Source organism: Athene noctua, chromosome 2 (assembly GCF_965140245.1).
Source record: "Athene noctua chromosome 2, bAthNoc1.hap1.1, whole genome shotgun sequence".
Taxonomy (NCBI): Eukaryota; Metazoa; Chordata; class Aves; order Strigiformes; family Strigidae; genus Athene; species Athene noctua.
The window spans coordinates 22,319,511-22,346,987 of NC_134038.1; the positions used below are offsets into that span (position 1 = coordinate 22,319,511).

At 37.7% G+C, this 27,477-nt stretch overlaps 2 protein-coding genes across 2 annotated transcripts in view; both read left to right on the forward strand.

The window, feature by feature from the left end:
• The window catches only part of LRP12 (LDL receptor related protein 12), a 50,415-nt gene extending 35,607 nt beyond the window's left edge, over positions 1-14,808 (forward strand). The window contains exons 3-7 of the mRNA XM_074898553.1: positions 550-685; positions 2,150-2,352; positions 7,069-8,170; positions 8,798-8,930; positions 11,601-14,808. Of these exons, the coding sequence (XP_074754654.1) occupies positions 550-685; positions 2,150-2,352; positions 7,069-8,170; positions 8,798-8,930; positions 11,601-12,464 (2,438 nt within the window). The 3' untranslated portion in view covers positions 12,465-14,808. The remainder of the gene's footprint in view (positions 1-549; positions 686-2,149; positions 2,353-7,068; positions 8,171-8,797; positions 8,931-11,600) is intronic.
• A 7,040-nt stretch (positions 14,809-21,848) lies between these two features.
• Positions 21,849-27,477, forward strand: part of DPYS (dihydropyrimidinase) — a 30,769-nt gene continuing 25,140 nt past the window's right edge. The window contains exons 1-2 of the mRNA XM_074897620.1: positions 21,849-22,118; positions 25,634-25,792. Of these exons, the coding sequence (XP_074753721.1) occupies positions 21,849-22,118; positions 25,634-25,792 (429 nt within the window). The remainder of the gene's footprint in view (positions 22,119-25,633; positions 25,793-27,477) is intronic.

Below are 27,477 nucleotides of genomic sequence, written 5' to 3' on the forward strand. Positions count from 1 at the left end.
TGCTGCGGTAAGTGCTCTTTGCCTTCCAAGCATTTGGAATTGTGTGTATGAAGATCATTTCCATGCCAAGGACTGGAAGCAGGTATTTAAATGTTGGCCAGGCACTGAGTCTTCCTAAACCAGGAAATTTCAGCTACTTGATTATTTAGCTTTAACTTATTTTTCACGTTCTAATGCATTTGTCAGTATAAGGTGTAAATGCATGGTTAAATTGAACTGAATCTTTGTGAAGGCTAAAAATGAAATTAGGAAATGCAAAATCTTTCACTTTAAAAAAATATTATTCTACACAGACTTTGACAACTTTATTTTTAATCTGTAGTACTGATTGACATTAGTATAAACTTCTGCACTGGCAACAATGGAAAACATCTTTCAGCTGACTTGTTTCATTATTAACTCCTTTAGACCTTGTTCTTATTGCTACATCATCTAACTCAGTGTGATTTTTCCTGATTAGTGCTGGCTGATATTTTTTTTTTTTTTTCCTGCTGGCTTTTAAAAAAATGGAATTAATCAAATTGCTTTCAATATATATGTGTATTTTAGCTTGTGGAGATATTCCAGAACAAATCCGATCACCAAGTGGGACAATCACAAGTCCAGGGTGGCCCTCTGAGTATCCTGCCCGAATCAACTGTAGCTGGTACATCCATGCAAACCCAGGGGAGATCATTACTATAAGGTAAGAGTGCAACACGGGTTAAAGAATTACTGACTAGATGTTTTTAACTGTCACTTGTGTAGGTACCAATTTTTTCTTCCTTCCTGTAAATGTAGGATTTCTGTTTTGTCTGTTTTCTGCCTGATTTACTCTCACAGCTATGTAGCATTTGTTTTCAACTGGAAAATTGGCAACTAGAAAAAGTTTCTGTGTGCTTATTTTTTTAATTTCTTTTTAATGTCTCTGAAATACAGAATTTTGTATTAAAAAATGTGTAGGGGAGAATCTGTAATGCTTCATTGTTATGAAGTCTCATCTTGTACTTAAAAATGACAGGGTATAAATAGTAAATCAATAGACATTAATGCAGTCTTGGAAATGCTGAGTTTTTGTCCAGGGAGCTCCTCAGAGTTTCACCTGTCTTGTAGCTTTTCTAAAGAAGTAGTGTAAAAAAGTTGTAGGCTCAAGTTCTCATTAGTTCATTCCCCATTACTGCCACAAGGGAAATGTAGGCTTGTTTTAGCATCAAGGTACAAATTAGTAGTGCTTCATAGGCTGATCATGAAACTGTATTAGCCGCAGATTTACTTGAGTTTCCAGTACAAACATGCTGACCTAAGAAGCAGCTTTTCATCGTGAAGTATTTGCTTTGACATCAGTTACTCATTTAAAGTACTCCTTTTTAATTGAAACAATTTTTCTACTAAATATTAAAACGGCATAAATGCAATGTAAAGTAGGTAGACATGTACTATGTTCCATGTCTACTAGATTGCTTTCTGAACTTTTTCATACTGTTTATTTTTAATAAAACTTTTTTTTCCTCTTGCATTGTTTTCTACCATTTATACATTTCCTGTTTCATTTCTGGTTTACTGCTTTGTTGTCTGTACAGAATCTGTTTTGCCCAGACTGTCTTCCCTTCATACTTCATTACCCTGACAGCATGTCTTGATATAGTTGTAGCCACACTGTAACATTCCATGACATACCTGTTGGGTAACTGAATAATGCAAATAAGGGAAAATCTTATCTGAAATCATAGTTTTGAACAAGTGAATCAAGTCAGATCATTGGCTAAGTGCAGCATTAGCTAAAGTTCTGGTGAAATTTGGGTTAAATACAACCACTTCGTAGTATATGAAAGTCATTAAATAAGACTCATAAAGACAATTTCATGAACAGAGTTTTTCATTAGTTTTTAGTTGAAGGCTTGATGTGGTTTTTGTAGCAAAACTTAGCTTCTTAAATAGTGGATCCAGTATTTTGGTTAACAGAATGAATTCTTGATGTCCTTGTAACATAAAAGTATCATCACCACAAGGTTAAATCCTGTTTTTACATGGGTAGAGAACCTGTTCTCTTTATTTCAGACAAAAAATCCCTTGCAACTAATTTTCATTTTTATGAGTAGTAATTCATCAGCTTGGTTATGCAACATCCAGTTCAGTAGCAATTTTGACCTTTTTTTTTTTTCTCTTTCAGCTTTCAAGATTTTGATGTTCAGGGATCACGACGATGCAGCTCAGATTGGTTAACAATTGGAAGCCACAAGAATATTGAAGGCTATAGAGCATGCGGCTCCTCCATTCCTTCACCGTACATCTCTTCACAGGATCATGTTTGGATCAGATTTCATTCAGATGACAGCATCTCCAGGAAAGGCTTCAGATTAGCTTACTTCGCTGGTATGTTTCAAATGATGTCTAGTACAGTTTCATGGTTTCATTTTTTATTTCCTGTTCAAGAATATATATGTATTTCTATGTATAATTATGTATTTTCTGTAGTCAATTCAAGGCTTATTAAAATCAGCGAAAATATACATTGTGTGCATGGGATCAAAATACTTTACAACTTGAATATTCTAAGTGGGATTCAGTGATTATAGTAATAAGCAGAGTGAATGATTTTGGGGAGGAAGAAAATTCACTACTAATACTAGGCAACTGGAATTTGTTCTACCATAGTTTAAGAATTTAAATATTTTCATCAGATTAAAATTCGTTTGTTGAAATAGTTGGATACACTTCTGAGTATCATAAATATGACAAGAGAGCAGAAACAACAAGGATTTTTTACATTTCTCATAGAAATTGCATTACATTTTTTCCTATTTCCAGGTGTACTATCTTTAAGAAAAACAAACAAAAAAAACCTATATTAATACTCTAGTCAAGTATAGACATGCACATGCAGAATTTTTCCTGAACAATTCAAGTATGCAATGAAGCTAGTTACTAGTAGTGATAGTTTGAGACTGTTTTGTAGGCAATTCTTGCTCTAAGTAGCTATTGCCAAGAGAGAGGAGGAAGGAATGGGTGAAGACTAGTTCCAGATTTTTTTTCTGGCCTTGAGAAGTATTACAGTTTTATGTACTAGCATGATTAGGGTGTTCTACGTCCTGATCATCCCAAATAACTGGATTTGATTCTTCTTTGTTTTCATGATGGTTTCACATTCTCTTGCTCCCTCCCAGTGTATGCCTGTATCCACTATTTGTGAACCTGCGTACCAACTTTTAACTCCTTCATAAAAAAATTCACACTCTTACACCTATCCATCCATCTACAAAACTATTCCACAAAGATTCAGTAAAATGAGCCCTGATTTCCTCTAGCCTGAACCGTATTTGCTCTTGTTCTGTATTCTTCAGTCTTTCTACCTAATGGCTTCCTCCACCCTGTCAGAGTCTTTCACAAACCTGAAGTTTCAAGGTGGGCTTAGCCCTCTTTATCACCTGTTTTCAAGCCTACAAAAAAAGTTCCTTCTAAGGTTCAGCTCCTTGTAGCTTAGCAAGTCTTGGGGAGAAGTAATACATCCTTGCATTTGATGCTGGCTTTCAGGGCAGTGTTCTACCTGGGTTTTGCTTACTGTCTCACCAAAAAAAGATGGAGAGGAAAGCCACTGTTGAATGAGTCATCGTCTCCTACTTTCTGCTAACTACCCACACACACTCTGTTATCCTGTGTGAGGCATCAGCTTCTGCCCTTTTTATCATCCTTCTCCTCATAGGCACAGAGGGAAGGCATCATTCCTGCCTGAGGGGCTTTGAGAAGGAAGGACATTTTGGATGAGGGTGCAGAATGGGCAGGGGAGGCAAGCCACAGCCTTAGTAGAGTTTTTCTGAAAATCCTTTTCTCTCTTACTCTAATCTTGAAATAATTTCATTTTGTAACCCCTCTTGGAAGAAGCTGTAGCATTTTCAACAATAAGCAGTTTTTTCTATTACTTGATTTCTTGTTCGTGTCATGCAGTAGTACTTAGTTTAGAGTACTTAAGGCTTTAATCTTATGTTTTTAAATTTCTTTTTTAAGAAAATTGGGGGGTTTTGGGTGGTAGTGGTGGTTTGTTTTTTAAAAAGTGAACCTTACTAAAACCTTGGTTTGAGCTTGGTCCCTATGTTTCGTATGATGTTTAGGAACTATTTCACTGTCGAGGTGGAAGTGTAGTATTTCAGTGATCAGAGTAGTCTTGTAATGTTATAAACTGACCTGTATATAGGAGAAGAGTTGACAGATTTGCTTTAATAATAATCTAATCGTTTCTGCTTTTGAGTGTGAAAAGGAGACTCCTGAAATACTAACAACATTCTTGCTATACATTCAACTCTGTCATTACACTGTTTGATTTCTTCTCATTAGCATCATGCAGCAGTGCCCAGTTCAATGCCTTAGAAGACTATTTAACTCAGTCTTGTTAAGTGTACTCTCAAATGTGGCATGTGATCTTAGAAAAAGGGGAAAAATAGTAGCCCTTTATTTACATGGGTGCAAGTTAAACCTACTTGTGCTGGAATGATAGAAACAATGTAGATGATAGGCACAAAAGGACCATTAGGGAGCTACATGTTTAAAATCTGACGTGGAAGATAGGCCATGTGAATTGTTTGAGTTAATTCTTGTTTAAAGTAAATAATATCTTCCAGGTAAGTATTCATATTTCATTTTAAACAAAGAAATAACAAAAAAAGCATTATAGTTAGGAAGGGTACTTGACTAGAAGGTAAATTTTGTGTCATGTCACTTGCCTGCCTTCCCTCTTTCTTTCACCACTCTTAATTTATGAGCCCCTTAAATTATGGGCATCAGAATGGAATAGAGTTTACTAATGGTGATGTACAGTGGAAAATAGAATTAATAAAAGTACAGAGGTCTATGTTTACTGTAAATGCATGAAAGGATTGTGTTAGTCCTTTGGCTGCAACTGCACATGGGTTTTGCTAGTTATCGTGTACTATCCTGAAGCTTTTTGTGGTACAGCTTCCAGAGATAGTCTTGCTTTGTACATCTCTTATTATTTTATGACTCTAATTTTTGATTTGTACATAAACTTCTCTGTCATAATGACTTCATGATTGGTGATTTAAAATGTTAAATCCTGAGCAAGCAGGCAGCTCTTTTCTGGGATGTTTAAAAGCCTGCAGAAGTTAGTTTGAAATTGTATCCTGTTTTGTTACTACAATATTGCAGCTAATATCTATGACTCACGTTATAGCTTTCTACTCAACCTTTTCCAGGTTTTACAAGGTAGAAGCATTGAGCTAGTCAGTACTTGAATAAGTTCAATTACTCTTCTTATGCATATTCTACTATATTGCCCTCCACCTATGGTGCATAGTCATTCAGTTTAGGCAGGACAAGTCTACTAGTTCAGTTTTGCAGGTTTCAAATTCGAGGCCGAGGTTCTAAGTATTTGCCATATTAATATCATAAACAATGTGTGTGTGAGTGTATAGTATATCTCTAAAAATACATATAGATCCATATGTGTAATAGAACAAGCAGATCATATAATAAAACTTAATCACTGGCAGCACATACCTTTTGCTCTCCTTTCACTCTGTCAGCAAATTCCTGGACTTAAACACTCTTCAGCAGTGCTTATAATGTTTATCACTCTTGTTGGTTTCATTTTTTCCTTCATTCATTTTCAAAAAACCTTAGCATTTGTGAATTTTTAAAATGCTGACATTGCACCTTTTAAAAAAATTATTTCAAGGTAGAGTGTTTCTTAAGATACTGAAATAGTAAAAAGGAGAACAGAGGTGTGATAGGAATTGGCCTATCACAGCAGATTAGTTGCAGCAAGGGAAATTCAGGCTAGATATGAGGACTTCTATCACTTTGTGTGGTTAAGCACTGGAACTTTGAAAATATTTGATTGGACAAGGCCCAAATCAGACTTCAATTAGCCTTGCTTTGAGCAGGTGATTTGATTAGGTGACCTCCAGAGATACATTCAAATCTGAATTGTTCTCTTGTAAAACAAGATAGAGCCCACTTATGGGAAGGTCCGTACCTCAGTAAGTTCCTCATGTTGTCTTTCTTGTTCTGTATTTTTTAAACCCTAAGTATAGTGGTATTTAGATTTAGTATATGTTTGTCTAATTTATTTCCCAAATTAATTCTGTGTAGGTCCATCTGCATTGCAGATTTTGGAATTGTTTTGGAGGATTGACCGCAGCAGTTTGTTTTATAGCAAATTTTACAGTTTGTATCATGTTTTTTAGAAATTGCAGTAATTTTAAATGTTATGGCGGTATTTGACTCAGCTAAGCCATTGCAGAGCTAAAATATCTTTCTTCCCAGCTTGCTTCCCATGCATTTAACATGGTTGGAACTCTAACAAGTGAAGGCCTGGAAAAAAATATTTTTGATCTTGCAATTATGGTAGTAGCCAGTAGACCACATTTCCTTGACACACCCCCCAAAACCCAAAACAAAAACACCGCCCACCCCCCCCGCCCACTTCCATGTTTTCTAGACCACTACGTGGATCCTTAACTTTTAAAGTATAAATTTCTCTTCAGGCAAGCATGTATTTTCTAGATTTGCTGCACCTCTCCCCTTAGTTGCTGGAGGAGAGGTGGGAGCAGTAGGAAGAGGTGAGGACGGAGGTTTCTCTTCGGTTGGTTGGTAATAGGTGATCTTCAACCGTCATCTTCTCTCTTACCATAGATCCTTTGGTACAAAGTAGGAACCTACAAAGACAGGAGAGGTCTGACTGCTTTTACAAGGTAAAATTTCAGGAGGTAACCGGTACTGCAGGACACAATATTTCTGTATTTTGAGTGATAGAGGAGAGAAACGGTGTTTTTCTGACTTATTTTTAGCACTTTAGAAGCCAGATTTTTCAAGCACTGTAAATGAGCATTATTTTCTTGCTTGGGTTAGTTATATGACTGAAAGCAGCTAAGGTTGAGGCTTATGCTGATGTGTTAACAGAATTTCGACTTGAAAAAACTGTTTTATCTTGAAACTTACTTGAAGTTGTAGTAATTTACAAAGACTTTAAATAGTTGTTTTGCCTTTTTGAACTAGCTGGTACCATGAATAAATGTGATACAAACTATAAAGTGCTAAATTCTAAATAGATACGTTTTATAATTTCATTTGTTTCAGGGAAATCTGATGAACCAAATTGTGATTGTGACCAGTTTCATTGTGCTAATGGGAAGTGTATTCCAGAAAGTTGGAAATGTAATAATATGGATGAATGTGGAGACAACTCAGATGAAGAAATCTGTGCCAAAGCTAATCCTCAGACAGCTTCTTCCTTTCAACCTTGTGCTTACAATCAGTTCCAGTGTCTTTCTCGCTTCACCAAGCTTTACACTTGCCTTCCAGAATCTTTAAAATGTGATGGTAACATTGATTGTCTTGACCTAGGAGATGAAGTAGACTGTCATGTGCCAACATGTGGGCAGTGGTTAAAATATTTTTATGGTACTTTCAGTTCTCCCAATTATCCTGACTTCTATCCACCTGGAAGCAACTGCACCTGGCTGATAGACACTGGTGATCATCGCAAAGTAATTTTGCGATTCACTGATTTTAAACTTGATGGTACAGGTTATGGAGACTATGTCAAAATATATGATGGATTAGAGGAGAATCCACGGAGGCTGTTGCGTGTGCTAACAGCGTTTGACTCTCATGCTCCCCTCACAGTTGTTTCATCCTCAGGACAGATAAGAGTTCATTTTTGTGCTGACAAAGTGAATGCTGCAAGAGGATTCAATGCCACCTATCAAGTAGATGGCTTCTGTTTGCCCTGGGAAATCCCATGTGGTGGAAATTGGGGTTGCTACACAGAGCAGCAACGATGTGACGGCTACTGGCACTGTCCAAATGGAAGGGATGAAACCAACTGCACTATGTGCCAAAGAGATGAGTTTCCATGCTCTCGAAATGGTGTTTGCTACCCCCGTTCAGATCGCTGCAACTACCAGAATCATTGCCCTAATGGGTCAGATGAAAAAAATTGTTTCTTTTGTCAGCCAGGAAACTTTCATTGTAAAAACAACCGCTGTGTGTTTGAGAGCTGGGTTTGTGATTCTCAAGATGACTGTGGTGATGGCAGTGATGAAGAGAATTGCCCAGTCATTGTGCCCACTAGAGTAATAACTGCAGCTGTCATTGGGAGTCTTATCTGTGGATTGCTGCTTGTCATTGCACTGGGATGTACTTGTAAATTGTACTCACTCAGGATGTTTGAGCGAAGGTAAGTAGAACAGATGGTCTTGAGAACTTAAATTTTTAAAGTACTTTCATATCTTCTATTGTTATACTTGAAACATTTTTATTGATATGCGGTTATTGTTGCATGTGATTTCTAAAGGCATTGTTCCTTCTTCTTTGACAGTAAAAACATTAGTTGGGAATAGAAGTATTCTGATCGCTTAACTATTGAAAGTTAAGCTTTCAGATGTTGCTACCAAAAAGAAAGTGTGGAAAATCTGCATTTCTGCAATTAAATATCTCAAGTCTATATTTAACAGTATGTTTATTCTATTGTAGACTATCTCATACCAGGATTACACATTCTTCAATTTTTCTAAAATAATATAAGCATCTTTCATGGTGCCTTTTATATTTAGTCCATGCTTTTTTTAAAAAAAAAAAAAAAAAAATTATAGTCAGGTTGATATTGTTGTTCGTGTCTCAGCTGGACAGACCCATAGGAATGACTGCAAGGACTTACTGTATATTCTTTGTCAATTAAATTAATAAAACTTCATCTGCTGAAATTTATTATTTCAGATTATAATAGTCTGATGTATTTCTAAAATTATATATTATACACATCATAAGTCTTATGTATTACAAAATTTATTTTTCTCTTTGAAAGATCATTTGAAACTCATTTGTCAAGGGTTGAGGCTGAACTGTTAAGAAGAGAAGCTCCTCCATCCTATGGACAGTTAATTGCCCAGGGTTTAATTCCACCAGTTGAAGATTTTCCTGTTTGTTCACCAAATCAGGTAAGATTCCAAAATAGCAGACAGACCACTTAAATTTTAAGGAGACTGAAATAAAGATATTTTAACTTTCATCTGCATTTTCTTATTCTATAGCATTTTCTTTTCTTCCCTTCATGCCAATACTATCATACTAAGGATTAGCAATTGGACAAAATCATGATACGGCAGCATCACAGTTTTCTTTGCAGGCTTTTTTTCTTGTTAATGAATACCAGCGATTCACTCTATAGAATCCCTCTTGCATGAAAAGTAAAAGATTGGTAGATCTAGTTTTGTGTTCTGTATGCATGTTGCTTATAAATTAAGACTGCAAGCTGGCACCTTGAAATTTAGGAAAGAAGAATTGAGACTTCTTATACAAAATGATAGTTCATATAACCTCTGTGTATGTTTTTAGGTACGATCATGCCCACTATGCATAGATGATGGCAAAGGCAAGGCTGTAACACCATATAAAATTAACAGGAATGACTAACAAAGTAAAAGCTAGTAAATGGGAGTTAATAGTGTCTAGGCATCTTGATTCTCGGATGGATTATGAGCACATTTCTTATTTGGCTGATGAATGAGCTTCTGCCAAAACAACTTTTTCCTTTAAAAAAAAAAAAAAAAAGGCTTATAACACTCTTGTCAAATAGAAGAAAGGTCTCAGTCTAGGAATCCTACTGTGGTGATGTATTATGGTTGGCATCTTGTATTGTGTGTTGCAGTTAATACAGCAAAGTTTACTCTTAGCTAATATTGCTGAGTATGTAAGAAAATACAAGACCATAAGAAGAGGAATTGGTTTTTTATTTTGAACAGAACTGATTTCATTACACTTATTCTGCCATAGATGTCACTTTTTCTTTCACACATACATCTTCACAAGCAGCATCTGTGATCTGTCACAAAGGATTTTTCAGAGAAAAAGAGGAAAATATGTTGCAGTTTCCATGAAAGACTCTGAAAACAGAAAGAAGACATTGTGAAATTTTTCAGTAGTTAGATTAGCACTAAAATTTATTAATGAGCTTATTAATGAATGCCTATAATGACCACTGTAGAATCCCTCATTCTTATTGGATGGGTTATCATGGTTATAATAAAGATCAGTATGTTTCTGTTCAAAAACAATTCTGTGCTTTTACAAATTTGGCTTGCCTGTCCTCTTTTCCAAAATTAAGCTTCACCAGTTTGTGATGCAGCTATGCTCACAAGCCTCTTGAGGTAGGGTTAGGTCACGGAAGATTAAGACAGTGCAGTTGTCATGCCCAGATGTGTAAGTCCTCTGGTACAGGTAACTTAGAACAAACTAACTTAGCTGGATTTTCAAGGATGGGTAGCAGTCCCTCCAGTAGCCTTTGAAAGTAAGGCTACTGAACATAAGTGTTTATGTGCTTGAATTCAAATATAATTCTGTGAACTATTGGAAGAGGTAAGTTTTGCATTAAAGTATTGTTTGGATACTGTGCTGTGTATTCCCTGTGACATCTGAAGGATTGTGGAAGGGATCCGAAGGTAACAGCATGAGAATACTGAAGTTCAGTGTTTGTAAACAAAGTGAAATAATATGCCTGTATATTAAATGTTCAGTTGGGGAGGGGGTGGGGGGGAGGCTCTTCTGAGGAATATTCTATATTTTTGCCATAATCTTTATTAAAAAATGTGAGCATACACTTTGTCATGTAATTAAACACATCAGTGAATGTTTTCAGAATTGTGGGCATCTGGCAGAACTTACACCCTAGTGTTTAAGAATTGATCTACTTAGCTGAGACACCGTTTTCTGTAAGTTTGAGTAAGGGAGACCTACATCAAATGTGTTAATATGTTTGTGTTGCCTTACAATTTAAAAGTTACATAAGGTTTTAGGCAGAAGTCAGGTATGTGTTCTATAACTGAATGACTAGAAAATGTATACTGAATTTGTATAATGTATGGTTTAGAACACCTAAGATAATTTTACTTAAACAGAAGCATTAAAGTGTTTTGAAACAAGATTTAACTAATTATGCCAGAACAGGAAAAAAATCAGACTAAAAGACTCTGCTAGAGAGGATGTTTAATTCAGTCTCTATTACAGGTAGCCTTGTGATAGTAGAAAAGGAAAGGTCACCTCTGTTAAATCTTTCTGAAAGATTTAATTTTTAAATACTAAACTTTTTAAGGCATGTTTCTATGTCCTGTACTCTAAAATCCACAGTGACTACTTCATCTTCTTGGTAAGACTGTGTGTGACAGATCTTGCATACCTGCTGTACTGGCTCTGCACTGGGTTTGTGGATGTGCTTCTCTGTAATCAGTGTTCCATATTCAGGTCATAGTGCCTTGGTTTTCACTTTGGCTTTATTTAGAGGTTCTTGATTTGGGCAAAAGTGTACTATCTATGCTTTATTGCTCTGTTATTCCCCTTTTTCTTCCATGTGTACCTCTGCTTAATTTCCTGGTTCCTAATGTCTTTTTTTCTCAAGAGAATCTAGACTTTTTTCATGCCTGCTTTGTTCATAAAATAGCCTATTGCTACATACACCAGATCCTCAATATTAAAGATGCAGCATTTTTTTAATATTTAAGACTCTACATTTAACTTTGTGGTTATATGCCATTTTGCACAATAGTTGTTCTTCCTTTGTTAGAACAGTGCCAACATAATGTCAACACTTGATTGTTCCTTGTCTTCTCCTTTAGGCTTCAGTTCTGGAAAACCTGAGACTAGCAGTACGATCTCAGCTTGGATTTACCTCAATCAGACTTCCTATTGCTGGCAGATCAAGTAACATTTGGAATCGAATTTTTAATTTTGCAAGGTCACGTCATTCTGGATCATTGGCATTGGTCTCAGCAGATGGAGATGATGTTGCCAGCCAAAGTACTAGTAGAGAAGCTGAAAGAAATAATACTCACAGAAGTCTGTTTTCAGTGGAATCTGATGATACAGACACAGAAAATGAAAGAAGAGACACAGCAGGAGCAGTTGGTGGTGTTGCTGCCACCTTGCCTCAGAAAGTCCCACCTGCAACAGCAATAGAAGCAACAGTTGGAGCATGCGGGAGTTCCTCTGCTCAGAGCAGCAGTAGCGGTAACACGGATAGTGGAAGAGAAGTGACAAGTGTAGAGCCCCCAAGCACAAGTCCCGCACGTCACCAGCTCACTAGCGCACTAAGTCGTATGACTCAAGGCTTACGCTGGGTACGCTTTACTTTAGGGAGATCAAGCTCAGTGAATCAGAACCAAAGTCCTTTGAGACAGCTTGATAATGGGGTAAGTGGAAGAGAAGAGGATGATGATGTTGAAATGTTAATTCCAGTCTCTGATGTAGCATCAGACTTTGACATGAATGACTGTTCAAGACCTCTACTTGATCTCAGCTCAGATCAAGGACCAGGGCTTAGACAGCCTTACAGTGCAACACATCACGGTGTAAGGTCATGCAGTCGAGATGGCCCCTGTGAGAGCTGTGGCATCGTACACACTGCCCAGATACCCGACACTTGCTTAGAAGCAACAGTGAAAAATGAAACTAGTGACGATGAGGCATTATTACTCTGCTAGGTACGGATTGTTTAGGAAAGATTGTGTACAAGTTGGAGCAATATCTGTCATTGTTTTGTACTTCACAGTTAAAACTAGTTTTTAGTTTTAAAAAATCCAGGACGACATTATGTTAAAACTATTTTAGCCTGTGTGGTTGATTAAACATTTCTTATACTGGATGATGTTATGAACGTTTTAATGGTTCTGAATACACAGTGTGTGTATCCAGTATAATCTGATTACTCTTTAAACTGAAGTTATCCCAGTTAGTTTCAAATTTAGTTTATCCTGGTATTGTAGTTCAAACCAGAAACATGGCTGCTCAAGACTTATTTGGCTGCCTGTTTAACCCCACATTAACAGGTGAATTTGTACAGAATTATTTTCCTTTAGGAATTGACTCTGTTGTATTATTGCCAACATACTTGTAACTTAATATACTAAATACTGGTAAGGATTGTTAATGTAAAATATGTACTTTTCTTTGAGTTTTTACAACACTTTGTCTCAATATTCTTGAATTTCATCATAATGTGAACTTATTTAAAGGGAGGAGAGACTTTCTCCAGGAGCATTCTTTTTCTTTCAGAAGTACAAAATGCGATGATTTGTGAAATCTAGATATAATAGATAAGCTGATGGAAAAAGCTTTTATAGCACTGACTTTCCTAAACTGCAATCTAATATGGTACAGCCAAATAATACGTAAAATCCCCAGTCATTAGTCTTTTTGATTTGAAGTTAAAAAGGGCCGAAGATATTACAATATATTAGTTCTTTGAATATCCGATATGTACAAATACACTACAGAATAAGTTCCAACTGGTAATAGATCTTTCCCTAATACTGTAGGGTATAAAGCTTGTTTGGACTCAAGGGATTTGCACTAAAATCATATTAAGGTCTCTAATGAGCTTAGTGCACAAGCACTATCACTTTAAGTACTATTATTGTCTAATATTGCAATGGCTATATATTTCCATGGCTCTTTTCTTGGGGTGTTGCATTTTTGTTGCAATTGAATTTGCTTTACTAATTCCCTATTTATTCGTTGTATTTAAAAACTGGTTTACTTGGTTGCAGACTGGTTGTTTAAAAAAAATAAATCCCTTTTAATGTATTTTTTTTATGATACTACATGTTGGAGCAAAACAGATCAGTGGGGAAAAAGGCTCAAAACTTCCAATTTTGTGATAAGCAGGTTAATATGTGGCTACTAGCGTGACAAGAAGAATCTACACCTTTGAAAAACAAAAATGTCAACTACTGTTTTATTTATTCTTTGCCAGTCTGTTTTTAGTAGGCTTAAAGATCCAGTATGAAATGTATTTGTGTGTGATTGTATGCTATTTATTAAATTTTAAATACTTTGTTGAATGTCATTTTAAAGCATGTTTAAAGTCTTGTGCATTTCTGTCTTGTTATGCTGTTGGGCAGAACTGACTAAAATGTTTTAATATGTATCAAAATTAAATTGAATTTTTGTTACACTTTTGAGGTACTTTTAAAGATCAATCCAAGGTCTGTCTGGCTTTTTTTTTTTTTTTTTAAATCCTCATCTCTGAAGTACAAATCACATGCAGAAGAAACAAATAATGGAATGGATTCCAAAGTGTATATATCTTCTCCCTCTTCTCTTCATTCACAGACACTGGGATGAGAAAAACAAACAATTTTACCACCTGGTTGATTTTTTTCATGAGAGTTAGCAGGTAAATTCTGAGTTCAGGACATGGTTATGTAGATTTGTGCTTTTGAGGAACCTTATGTGCAATACAGCTGTAAAAGATTTTATTATAATGACCCATGTGGTTTCAAGTTTCAGAATAGATCACATCACACTGGTACCAGATCAGGTACAGATTGGCCCATAATTACACATACACAAGTAAAAGTCATCAATGGCCATTTTTATTCACATTGAATAATATCTAAGTCTGTGAGTAATCTTTAGTCTGATTTCAGTGGCGTTGCTTACAGAGCAGGCAACTTTGCAATATGAACATGGTAACACACCCTGAAATATATGTGAACGGTATATCCTGGTATAAAATACTGGGTTTTTAAACCTTCTAAGTAATTGTCATTAGAAAGTGGTTATGGAAGTGTTTGTCCACGAGGCAGATACATTTTGAAGAAAGAGTCTTCACGGAATACCTTTGGTGTTAAACACACACAGTGATCTAAATTTGTTCCATTTGATGCCCCAAATAGCATGTACCAATGGACTCCATATTGCAGATGTAAAAAGAACACAATGTTTGATTTGTTTTAAAGGAGAAATGCTACACATTTAACTGAGAAGTTGGATTTGATTGAGAATTTGGAAAATTGTAAATAAAATTCATTTGTATGAGGCTAATTTGTTTCAGTGATTTTTTTTCTCAGTAATTTTAAAGGGAGTGATCAGTTTTTCTTTAGACTGAGTTGAGGTTCTTTTTTGTTTGGTTTGTTTTTACTGAGACTTCCATTAATCTTATAATAATAAGTATAATATAATAAGTAATAATCTTATTACTTCATTTCTTTTTATTCTGGAGAGCTTGAATTAGTGTTTTCTTCAAATGATTCTTGATTTCTCTGTGCTGCAATGCTAGGATATCTGAACAAAAGTCAGAATGAATCACTGTGGGATTATCTTGTTTTCTGTAATAAATCACCCTAATCTGAAATCTTTGAAGAATGTAGGTTATTCTGAGGCGAGTTTTCTCCTCATGTAAAGTTTTCTAAGCATGGAAAGAGTTTGTCATTGTTCCTTTTCACATGCCACACTTTTCTTGTCATTTGATTTGCATTGGAACATTAATGGGGTTGACTGAGCTTCCGATGCTGCAAGGGCTTATTTTGTTTCAAAGTGAAGTCCATATTCAGTACAAGTTCAGGCAGTATTGCTGATAACTCTTCTTTCAGAACAGGTTCCGGGAGAGAATGCTGGAATTAGCTACAGTATCTTGTGTTCCACTTCCTATCCAAATGCCAAAACAAGAACTGTGACAAAGCTTTGGTTCAGTCTAGGGAAATCACAGTTCAAGTTTGAGACACAAGTACTTTTTAAGTCTTTACATTAAATACTCACTGCAGATTAAAGTTAATCACAGCTTTTCCTGTTGGGATGAGTTTTTGCTTCCTTTCTGAAGAGTGAATGTTTATTGGCCTGTTTCGTTCTCTTGCAGCTATTTGACTGCTGTAGTTTCTCATAAAACTTAAGTCAACAGCTTTTATCTTCCTGTAGTTGTGATGAGACTTTTTGTGGGGTCTGTTCTGTTGGTTTGTGGGGGTTTTTTTCCTCTACCTCTTCTCTTCCTCACCTGTGGGTTTCTGAAAATAAGGAGTTTGTAACTGAACTTCTCCAGAACATCAGCTACAATTCAGTTGCCCAAAGTGGGGTATGTTCTGAAAAGACAAGGGAGAGTCTGTCCTGTTCTTTTGCCAAGTTACTGAAAGTGTGGAGAGGTAAGCAGATTGATAGTTAAAACTCTTTCCTTTCTATCTTCATGTGGGATTTGACTACTGTAGTTGCCTTTCCCTCATCAAAGTAAATTAAAGTCTGTAATTACTGGACTTGATATAGAGAACTTTCATAACACAACATTTCTTTCATGTCAGTAGATTTGTCCAGTTGAGGCTTCCATTCACTTCCAGTACCACGCTATGGTCTAACTGGTGAGTAGTAACTTGGGGGGAAGACAATGTAGTATTCACTAAACTGAAGTACTGTCTAACAGTTTGGATAGCAAGACTTCCTTCATCACTGATGGAGGAAATGAGAAAAGAAGCTGTATAAGCAATCTGGTTAGTGATTCCTAATCACACTTTGAGAAAGGGCATTTGAGGAAAGCTAGCCTTAACAAATTTGGTTAATCTTTTGTGAATATCCAGGCAGAAATTAATGTTTATAATATTTCCACACACACTGGAATCCAGTAGAAGAGCTTAGCTTTCATCATTAGTTCCTTCTTGTGACTAAGTTGCATCATACTATCCAAGTACCAAAAGATGCAATCTGAAATACTTCACTTGCATTCAATTTGAAAGATTATTCCACATTAAAGTCACCCTGTATGCTGCTTATGCAGGAAGGAAAGGGGTGGAACACAGGAGGCAAAAAATTAAAAGATGAGTCACTGTAGTTTGAATTTGAATGATGGGAGAGTTGTAATAAAATGGACTAGAAACTGTAAAGGAATATAATTATAATCTATTATATGGCACAAAGAATTTTTTATTTTTTGAGATAAGCAATTGTAGGACACCCCCCCCCCCCCAAAAAAAAAAAAAAAAAGTCAGAATGGGTAGGGTATATCAAATAGGGAATGTATAAGAGAAGGAAAGGAGGAGTTCTGGTTCAGGGTGCACTTCCTAACAAATAATAGCGCTTTCTTGTGCAAAATGTAAAGGGCAAATGAATAAGCTTGTTTTAAGGAATAAGGAAAAGATCCCTGAAATAAGCATATGTTGTAGATATTACCTAAAAGGGGCAGGTATCTGAATCCAGAGCATAAATCTCAGATTTTGTCATAGCATTGTTGACTTGTGGTGTCACAGAGGTAAGGCAGAATAATTAGTAGAATTAACTTCGTACCTTTGCAACCAAATGGTCATGCATCTAAAGGTATGCCAACAGAAATGTTGAAATCATTTTTAGCTGCTTCTCCAGGTGTAGAAAATTGAGAACAGCCGGTAAAATTTATTGTTTTAAACCTGTGCTTTTTATTGTCAGTTAAGACAGCCCCAGGTAGAGGAAGTGGTTCTGGCACACTAGATGAGAAAGGCAGGAGCAATATACAGGATAGCGAGGAAGGTTGTAAACACATTTCTGCAGTGGTATAGCAAGGAACAGAGGTGTTCAGCTTTGCTTTCGCTTGCCTGGTATGTTGGGCAGCAGTTCTAACTCTGCATTCATGCTCCTTCAAAAGGAAGAGGTTGAGTTTGATAACTGGCCAAAGCAATGTAATATTTTGCAGTTTTTTTATAGATAATATATTAGTAAGTTTCTAATGTGCTTTTGTGGTTATGTTTCTTGGAGTTTGGAAAAATTCCACTTATGAACAGGCTTTCTTTGGCTGAGATTACCCATCAGGAAGCAACTGACAGATCTGAGTATTCTTTTTTTTTTTTCCAGAATGTCCTGAGACCTCTAACTTCAATGCTTTCTCCCCACTGTTCATCATCAATCTCTAGTTTTCTTCACAAAACATCTTTATTGTTTGTCCAAAAGCCTATTTGTCTGCTTCTCCTACATTTTGAGAAAGCTCTGCTTCACCAACTTTTATTTGAAGCTTAATGGCAGTAAGAATCTTTGGGTTAAGAAAAAGCTGAAGACTGAGTGATGATAGAAGGGCTTTTCAGAAATAGAATACGGTAGGAAGGATGTGAAGGCAAATAAAGAGTAAGGTGGGATAATTACAGCAGAAGGTAGAAATTAGTAACATTTTATGCTGGGATACAGCATTCAAGGTTCCAGGGAGAGGTGGTGAGTATGTGTGTCTCAGAAGGCTTTAAACTGATTGTGTCTTCATTATAATGACTTCTAGAAGATGTTCTCAAAGTCTTCTGAATGTTCCAAACTTCACTTGTCCATTTCTTGCAAACCTATTTTCTTAATTTGCTGAATTATTTTCTTTTGGTAAATAATAGATCTGGATTACGTTTTCTTCAGGGTTCTTCATCTTAAATCACTTACATTCATCATTAGGTTACTGAGAAATCTCTTTGATCATACTTCTGTGCTAGCTACACTAAACAAGACATTCCAATATTTAGATTTCCAGGATTATTTGCTTTGTTACAGGCCACAAAAGCATTCACATAAGATTCAAGTTCAGGGTTGCAGTTGATGACTTTCTGCAATGTCTCTCAAGTCATTGAACTACTATGTAATATTTTAGTATGAGTAAATGTTTCTTAACAGGGAACTTCTCTGCATGGTTGTGTTTTAAGACAAGCTGGTAGCTAAGCACCACAGAGCTGCTCACTCATTCCCTGCCATGGGATGAGGGAGAGAATTGAAAGGTTGAAAGTGTTGAAGCTCATGGTTTTGAGATAAAGACAGTTTAATAGGTAAAGCAAAAACTGCACACACAAGCAAAGCAAACCAAGGAATTAATTCACTAATTCCCATCAACAGGCTAGAGCCATCTCCAGGAAAGCAGGGCTTCATCACATGCAACAGTTACATGGGGAGACAAACGCCATCACTCTAAACATCCCCAGCTTTTATGGCTGAGCACAACACTGTATGGTCTGGGATATCCCTTTGGTCAGTTGGGGTCAGCTGTCCCGGCTGTGTCCCCTCCCAACTTCTTGAGCACCCCCAGCCTACTCGCTGGTGGGGTGAGGTGAGAAGCAGGAAAGGCCTTGATGCTGCATAAGCACTGCTCAGCAGTAACTAAAACATCCCTGCGTTATCCACACTGTTGTCACAGATCCAAAACATAGCCCCATGCAAGCTGCTATGAAGGAATTTAACTCTCTCCCGGCACAACAGTGCAGAGTCAACTAAGGATTATAGAGCAAAGATTTGTTTTAAACTGTGCAAAGAGGAAAAAAAGTGTAAAATGTTTGTGTGTGAGTAAAGGTTACAAAGCCAATTAGGAGACAGAAGCCTTGTTGCAGCAGCAACATGTATTCAGTGATCACTAAGAGTATGGGGCCATTTGTCTTTTCACAGTATTATAAGGATAATTTCTGTTCCACGGGTGAAATTTTGGGCCATTCTTTCCAGGGACAGCTGAGCTGTGAAATATCAAATATTTACCAAATGTACATGAATGCAGGTAATGTGAGATTACCTTGTTCCTCCAAATGGACTAAATACAAGGACTGCTTAGACAAAATGTCATTATCTACCAATAACCTATTTAATGTGTTCAAAGCCACCTGTGGGATAAATTCAGTTTTCCCAGGCACAGCATTCATAAGACCTCACACTTGATTACCTTGCCAGTTTGTGGGACCTGCAGCTCTGAGTTGTGCATGAAGTTACAGTTAGGAAGTTATAGGCACTCGAGAATAGGATTCACAAAGTCTAGATTAGCCAGGAGAAAAACAGAGGAAGGGAAATGGAGCTCAAGCCTGATGCTGTTCAGAAAGAGAGGTAAATAGGATTTTAAGCTGTGCTAGTCTTCATGCATTTAGGTGTCAAAGTCATGTCAACTCTTTCCTGTGCAACACCCAAATAAAAGGGAACTGAATACCCTGGTGCTTAATATAATCTTCTGGGATGTGGCAGGCCTGCCTTCAAATCTTCTTCTGCCCAATTTGGAGGAAGGATTTGAGCAGGAACAGTTTACCACTGCCACTAGCCCGAGAGCATACTTGGAGGAGATCTAGGTCTGTCATGTAGAAACTAATTTCATAGAAATAAATAAATATTCATTGGCCAGAGAGAAATAGTAAGAAAGTGACTATTTTAGGTTGGCAGTTTCAGAACCAAGTTGGGAAATTCAGGATGAAGTCTCTTTGCCAATAAATACTGAATAATTTGTTGATTTTGTCCCACGTGAAATCATTAAATGCACATTTGGGCAGATATATGAACCTGACTGCTGCACCCCACATGGCTGCCCATGATCAAATGAACCTCTGTTTCTGCCACCCCCTCTCCACACTTAACAAAGGTTACTTCATTTATGCAAAGTGAAACTTTTGCACCTGAGACGCAGTCATCTCAGATCCCCAACAGTCCAGCTATTCAGGTGCCCATCTGCATGGCGTGAGAAATGGGTCACTGCCTCAGCAGCAGCAGAGATTCAAAGTATAGCCCTGTTACCCCATTTCAGTGCCCATCTGAACCTCTTCCATCCTCACTAATGTTCACAACTCCTGTTTTAGAGCACCTTAGTTTGACTTTACTCCTGCATCTTTGTTCCATAGCTCTTCATCTGAATAATCATATTGCTGAAACTCAACAGTTCATGGCTTCTGAAGTCATCGTCGCTGACTGGAAGAGGTCAAGGGGATGATGATGCTGGTGCTCAGCAGAATCGGGGACATGCTTGGGCAGCGCCTCTGCTGAGTGTGCACACCCTGGGCTATTGGAGGAGAGAAGCAGGTGCCTCTGGGATAGTGTAAATCAGGTCTTTCCTCTTCTGCTCCAAGCATTTAGCTCATTTTCTAGCTTAATTTTACTTTCCCACCTCTTTTTCTGGGTCTATATTCTGAAACTCACAAGCTACCTCTCCCAGCCAGGGTCACACCAGCCCTGTACGAAACCCACGGCAGAAGCCCCGGCTCTCCCTTTCCCCCTGGATCTCAGTGCCCTGGAGCAGGTTCTGCCACCTCGGCCATTGGGAAGGGGTCCCTCAGGTGGGAGAGGCACCAGATGTCAGGCACAGCCCGGAGCCATCCAGGGCAACTGGTGGTTGTGTGGGCAACAATAGAGCGTAGGGTGGGGGCATCAGAGGGAGCGCTGGCCTGAGCACACAGAGCAGTGTCAGAGGGGGTGGTGGTGCAGATGGCGGAAGACAACAGCTACCGGAAGATGATTTTCATGTGGTCCTTCGACAGCAGACATGTGACCCTGGCACCTGAGCCTCCTGCTGACAGGGTGAGGAGCAGCCTCCAGAAATCCCTGTAGGGCTTCTCCCCTCAGGCCGGTCTATTGTCCAAGTAGTGGCATTAGGGGCAGGGAGCAATGTTTTTGGGTCCTGAGGGTTGTGTGTCCCAAATCATCTCCTGAGAAACAGCTTAGGAGCAGTTCCTGATGGCTGGTGTCCTCCAGCAGTGTCTCAGTCCTGTGGCAGCAGAGTGGACCCACCATAGCAGCCTTGGGGGGCTTGGCTGAGATGGGTGTGACATTTGGGTCACCGTAGCCCTGCGCTCTCCTGGCCCCTCTGCACAGGCAGGACTCACAGGCTCCTCGGGCACTACTGCAGGGAGCTGGGGTCACCCTTGGGCATCCCAGTCGCTTCTGTGGAGAGCTCAGGTCACCCTTGGTTTCCTCAAACACTGCTGCAAAGAGCTTGGGCCACCTTTGGGCATCACAAGCCAATGAATAGCCACATTTTTAAAACAGCCCTGCATGTTTCAAACCCCAGGGTGTACAGGGCAGCCTGGAGCAAGTGCCATGAGAACCCGTCCAGACCCTCCTGAAAGCCTGACCCCGCTTTCTCCAGGCAGAGTCTGGAGCAGAAAGGGCCCAAAGCCAGCACTCTGCCACCAGCCTGCGCTGCAGCTCGGCTGCCTGGGCACTGGGGCTCCACTGGGGGTGGTGGGTGGAGCTGCCGGGGGCAGGAGGGGAAATTCCTCTGATGTCTGTTTAAAGAGCAATGAGTGTGTGTGTTTAGGGCCATTTGGAGATAACTGCTGCTCTGGGAGAAGGGTGGGCAGTGGGCAGTTTAAATACTCTCCAGCAAAAGCAACTTTCTGAGCTGAGGCCTCAGTTTCACCTTCTAGGCTCCCATGCCACACCAAAAGCTGGCTCGGCAGAGACTTTTGATCAAGGGGGGAAAAGTCGTGAATGACGACTGCTCTGTGGTGGCTGATGTATATGTGGAAGATGGAGTGGTGCGACAAGTGGGACCAAACCTAAACCCTGAGCCACGGACTGGTCTCATTGTGCTGGATGCGACCGACAAGTTGGTGATCCCTGGGGGCATCGATACTCATACACACATGCAGTTCCCTTTTATGGGTAGCAGGTCCAAAGATGACTTCTACACAGGAACCAAGGTGGGTGCACATATGCGTGTCTGTGTGTGCATCTTGGGCTTTCTCAAAAGGGATGTCTGCTGGTTGTTCAATATTCTAAAAGAGAATAGAGTGTGAATCAAGTGCAGGCAGTGGTTCCTGTTCCTTGTCTGGGACAGTTCAATAAGCAATTGCGGTACTGAGATCCATCTTCAACGAGTATGTTATTTGGGTCCCTTCAGAGACTTTTCTGGCTGCAGGTGGCAAGTGTTAAGCCGAATTATTTACCCTGGCTGTTGCCATGCAGACTACAACTTGCACTGGTACATGCAACAAGCTACGTATTTTTCTGAGCAAAGGTTAACTAAAGCAACAGTTTAATTCCCCAGTGCATTGGGAGCACTTCTAAGGTCATCTGATCTTTCTCCTCTGTTAGCATGAGGGAATGCAAGCTTTTCTACTTCATTCACTTTGGACCTTACTGTGTCTCTTAGTGAAAGGCCAGTTCAAATACACTTTCTAAAAGTATCTCCCAGTTTCACACTTGGAGTGGTTTTTTTCAGCTTTTTAGCCGATTCTATTACATTCTCACTGCATTAGCAGTGTATCAATTACTAGTATTAACAGTATTATGCATCACCTTCATACTGTAAAAATACACAGAGCTCCCTAAAATTGGCAAGGGACTTTTCAAAGAGCAGTAACCACACAACTATTAAGAACCTTTTAAAGTTTGCCATCTTGCTTAGATTGACCCTATTCTTTAACAGGAAATGTCTTCTCTTCCTTCCCCATCATGTCATGAAAGTTAGATTGAGTGGCATAATAGTACATTTCCATACTCTAACAAGGATTTGGCTTTTTTTAATGTTGAGTACTGAAGGGAGGACTACAAATGACCTGTATGCTATCATTAAATTACTGTCATATTTCTTTCAATAACTATACTTATTCAACTCAAGATAGATTTGTTGGTGTTGCTGCTGTTATCTGAATAGAAATATTTTACAATGGATAGTTTTAAGCAATAGAATTGTTCTTCTCAATGAGTACAGAAATCATAGTGGTTTATTACAATAGACTGTAATTATTCTGCAAAACTTTGACGCAAAATTATTGTGTCCATCACAGCAGATCTTTTCTGCCATACCAAAATGGCTATGTTAAGCATAGCATGTCTCTCCAAGTTAAACATAAGATGTAAAAAAGAAAGCTACAGCATTGAACTTCCACCTCCAAAACTGATAGCTGGCAAGGGATTATAAATTTGATCATGTAAATTTATTTCCCCAGAGTCAGTTTCTCCCATAGCTATGGACTACCATTCTGGTAGAAATGAATGAATCTATTATTATACAGGCCTAACAATGCTGTCTTTCTCAAATGTCCACAGAAGAGAAATATTAAAAAAAAAAAAAAAAAAAAAAGTAGTTATAAAATGGCTTCCACAAACAGTTTTTGGTCTTCACACTGGTTTTGGCAAAAAATGGAGAGAGAAAAATCAAGTCCACCATGTCTATTCTGCTTGTCTACAAACATCACAAAGTGATGGCTGAATGAAATGCAGAATTTGATTTCTGGAATACTTAGTTTACACGACTTCCAGTACACAAATATATATATTAATGTTTTGTTATTTTCTGCAACAATCCTTTATTTATCTCTGAAGACCATTTTTGTAAACTAATTATCAACAATGTATTTAGAAAATTGGCATTGCAAGAGAAATCAAACAAATGTGACTTGAAGCCAGAATATTATTTTGCTTGACAGAAGAAAACGTGTAAAAGAAACAGCAATGACTCTGGCTTTCTCTTAAAGGACCTAAGTGTAAGTGATCTCATTCTTCAAGTGCCTCCCTTGACTTTAAAGAGAACAAAGATGCAGACTAACTCAGATGTAGGTGCCTATCCTGTGAAATTCCAAAGAAAGGGAGATAAATTATGTGCTAACTTGCAAAAAAAAAAAGAAAAAGTAATAGTTTTTTGAGGTTCTAAGGTCTTTTTTAATAACTTTTGGAAACACTGGACAGGGAAGCTGCAAATCAGAACCTGATTTGCACAAAACAGGATGTTCAGATAGTTACTCTGGTGCCTGAAAGGAGACTCTCGGTCTTAACCCAAACTGAAGCGTGGAAAGTGTTCAGAGCTACTTACTGAAGGTCATCATCTAACAAATATTTTGGCAAGAGAATCACGGAGACAGAGTTGTGTTCCAACTATTGCAAAATATGCTGCAATTATTAGCTAATATTTACCCATTCAGTTGGATAAATAAGGGCACAGAATACCTCTTTTTACAAAGAGGGGAAAAAACATGTTAGAGGAAAAGAGACTGAATGGAGTTGTGGAACCCATGACTATTTTTTCTTGAAGCCTATAAATATTCTTTAATTCTAAATCCTGTTTAATAAATAAGAAGTCAATCTGTCTTGTTGAAAAAATCTGACAGTTTGAAAACTTCTCTTGGAGAAAATATTTTGCTAAGTTCATCACAGATTCACAAATGATTACATCACTCTTCAAACTTCTTTTTTTGCAAAATATACTGACATATTTACAATTATGCTTCTGATTGCTAAGTGAAGGGAGAGACTGATTGATGTAGAAACAGGAAGAGTAATATAGCATGAATTTGAACTGTGTATATTCTGATCTGAATTGGTTGTACCTGTTGTGCAAGGGGATGTTGTTCAGAGCAATAGAGAGTATTTCTCTGGCTAATTTGCAAGATTGCAATGATTAGAGCAAAGGAATTTCTATATTGGATCAATTTCTGTTAGTCAAGGATCTGGTTTCTGGGAGTGACTAACAAATATTCAAAAGAAAAAATAATAATCCAATTGTCCATAAAGCAGAGTGAAATTTATTGGCTAAAAAGCAATATCTGATCCTCATAACATAATAAAAGTAAGATTTTTGTTTGTTTATTTATTTACTTGTAAACATTTTTATCGAGTATGTAAATACCTCACTCTATTTCAAAACTGGCTATGCAGTTTTACTAAATGATACCCTGTCAGTAACAAAAATATTTTTACAAACTTTAAAAATCCTTTTGGTGTTAGACAAGAGTCTCGGGATTTTCATACTGTATTTTCAAGCTGAATCTTTTATTTTTCCAAAGTATATTTTCCCCTTAATACTTTCCTGTGACACAGGCTTCTTTTTTCTACTACATAGACTCTGAGGAAGCATTTCTCAAGTTGACTATGGTCTTCTGGTGCTATACTTTCTTGGTGATCCCACCCACTTAAGGAAACTCAGTGCTGCAGACTCATTTCCAACTCTGATAAGATTTTGTACATGTGTGAACACTTCCTCAGTCTGAGAATTTCCCCATGATTCTCCTGAATACATGTTTGAGAACATACTTCTCAAAGGAGGTGAAATCTATCTCCACAATCATTTTGCAAATTCAGACTTTACTCAGAGAAACTCTTCAGTGGCTTTTGGCTTTCCAGTGTATCAAGATTAATTGTTGCACAAGGAATGGGAGAGAGTGGGATGGAATTTGCAGTCTCTCTGATTGCTAAATACTAACTTTATTCCTTTCAGGCTGCTATAGCAGGAGGAACCACTATGATCATTGACTTCGCCATCCCTCAGAAAGGCTGTTCTCTTACTGAAGCCTTTGATACATGGAAAAGCTGGGCAGACCCCAAAGTTTGCTGTGATTATGCACTGCACGTGGCAGTTACGTGGTGGAGCAGCAAGGTAGACACAATAAATGATTTTCAGTTCCATAAATTGGTACCACATCTGCTTTGAATTGGTCCTCACGTGCTAAATACAGTTTGTTGGCTGTGTAATAGTTAGTATTTTTGTGTAGAAAAAGTACATTTGAAACAGTCCAGACCCTATTAAAAGTACATGTATATGAAAAAACAAAGTCTTCAAAGAGCTTGTATCTTTAGATAATACTGCACAAAGTTAAAGGAAAATGAAGCATTTTGCAAGATCAAGACCAGGCAGGCCAGAGGGGGCAAGATATGTTTGCATAAATTTTGCCTTTTGATACTTGCACAACTTGATAGTCTATGCTCCTGTTGAGTCTTGGTGTGGTCTGTTGGTTTTTTTTTTTAATAAGGGTATACATGAAAAATATGGTACATTTGACTTTATTTGTAAAGGAAGGATTCTGTTCCTAGGTGACTGCAGTAATATCTCCTTAAAGTAAAGCAGGACTGGAGCCAGTAATTACTTGAATGGGAGATTATCTAAAAAACCTTTTTGGAATTTACATATGGAAGAATCGTCCTTGTTATGTGAATGTTTGCTGAAAGCTGTACTGAATAAATTAACTTTTCAGGTGCTTGACATCTATCTGAACCTGACCCATGTTTTACAAGACTGCTTTGGATCCTCAGTGAACATGCATCAATATATAGATATCTTAAGTAAATTCCATTTTAAAATATGAGTATTTCCTCTAATTTTTAACTATTAAAATATATAAACTGAAGCCTTCACTCTGCAAACACCCCATCTTTGGTATTCTGTGCACTAGGCACTAAATAGACTGACCACAACTTCTAGCTCAAAGCAAAGACATAAAATAAATTATCCAGTGAAGCTTGAGGAATGTGCATTTGAAACAGCCTTAGTAGAGAACGGTGGAATTGTACTGAAAAATCCAATCAAACTAGGGAGGTGTAAATCAATGAAATGTTCTGGTATATGCTAAGAAGTTAACTGTTTTTAAAGGGCAAGACTGAAAGAAATAGAAAGGTCTGATGTTTTGAGCTGTAAAAGACCTGGGTAAAGACAACTGATATTTCATGCCCTTCTAATTAGCTATCATCTCCTCAGGATTTAAAGTATTGATTAAAAACATTCATTCTTTACAATGCCTTCCTTTAGTCATAGTAGTCAGCGAAGAAGAAAATAAATTACATGCCTCTATATTTGTGCTAGAGCAGGGCCTTATGTCAGGTATTGATTTGTTTGATAATTCCCACTGGAGGTATGTTCCCATCCCTTCTTTGGATAAATCCAGAAAATTTCCTTGAGTTTTATATCAATATCTCACCTTCCCTGGGCAGATCCAATCAGGTTATTAGAGAGAAAATGAGTAATAGTGTTTTACTTTTTGAAACTAATTCATCCCATGGAAATTGTAATAGCATCATAGATACACATCAATTACTGTCACCATCATTTTCCTGGGAAGGGAGGACCAAAGTTAGGCACTGGATAGTTCTTGCTAACCAGCTGTACAAGAAACCATTGGGCTAAAATCTGCATCTTTCTTTCATGTTTTGTTGGGCTTCACATACCCTAGCAGACATAGGGAATCCTATCAAGGAGTGCGTACAAGAAAAAAAGCAGCTTTGCATCTAGAGTCTTAGAGATATTTTGTTTGATGACAAAATATTTCAAAAGTCTGTGTGTTTAGAGTC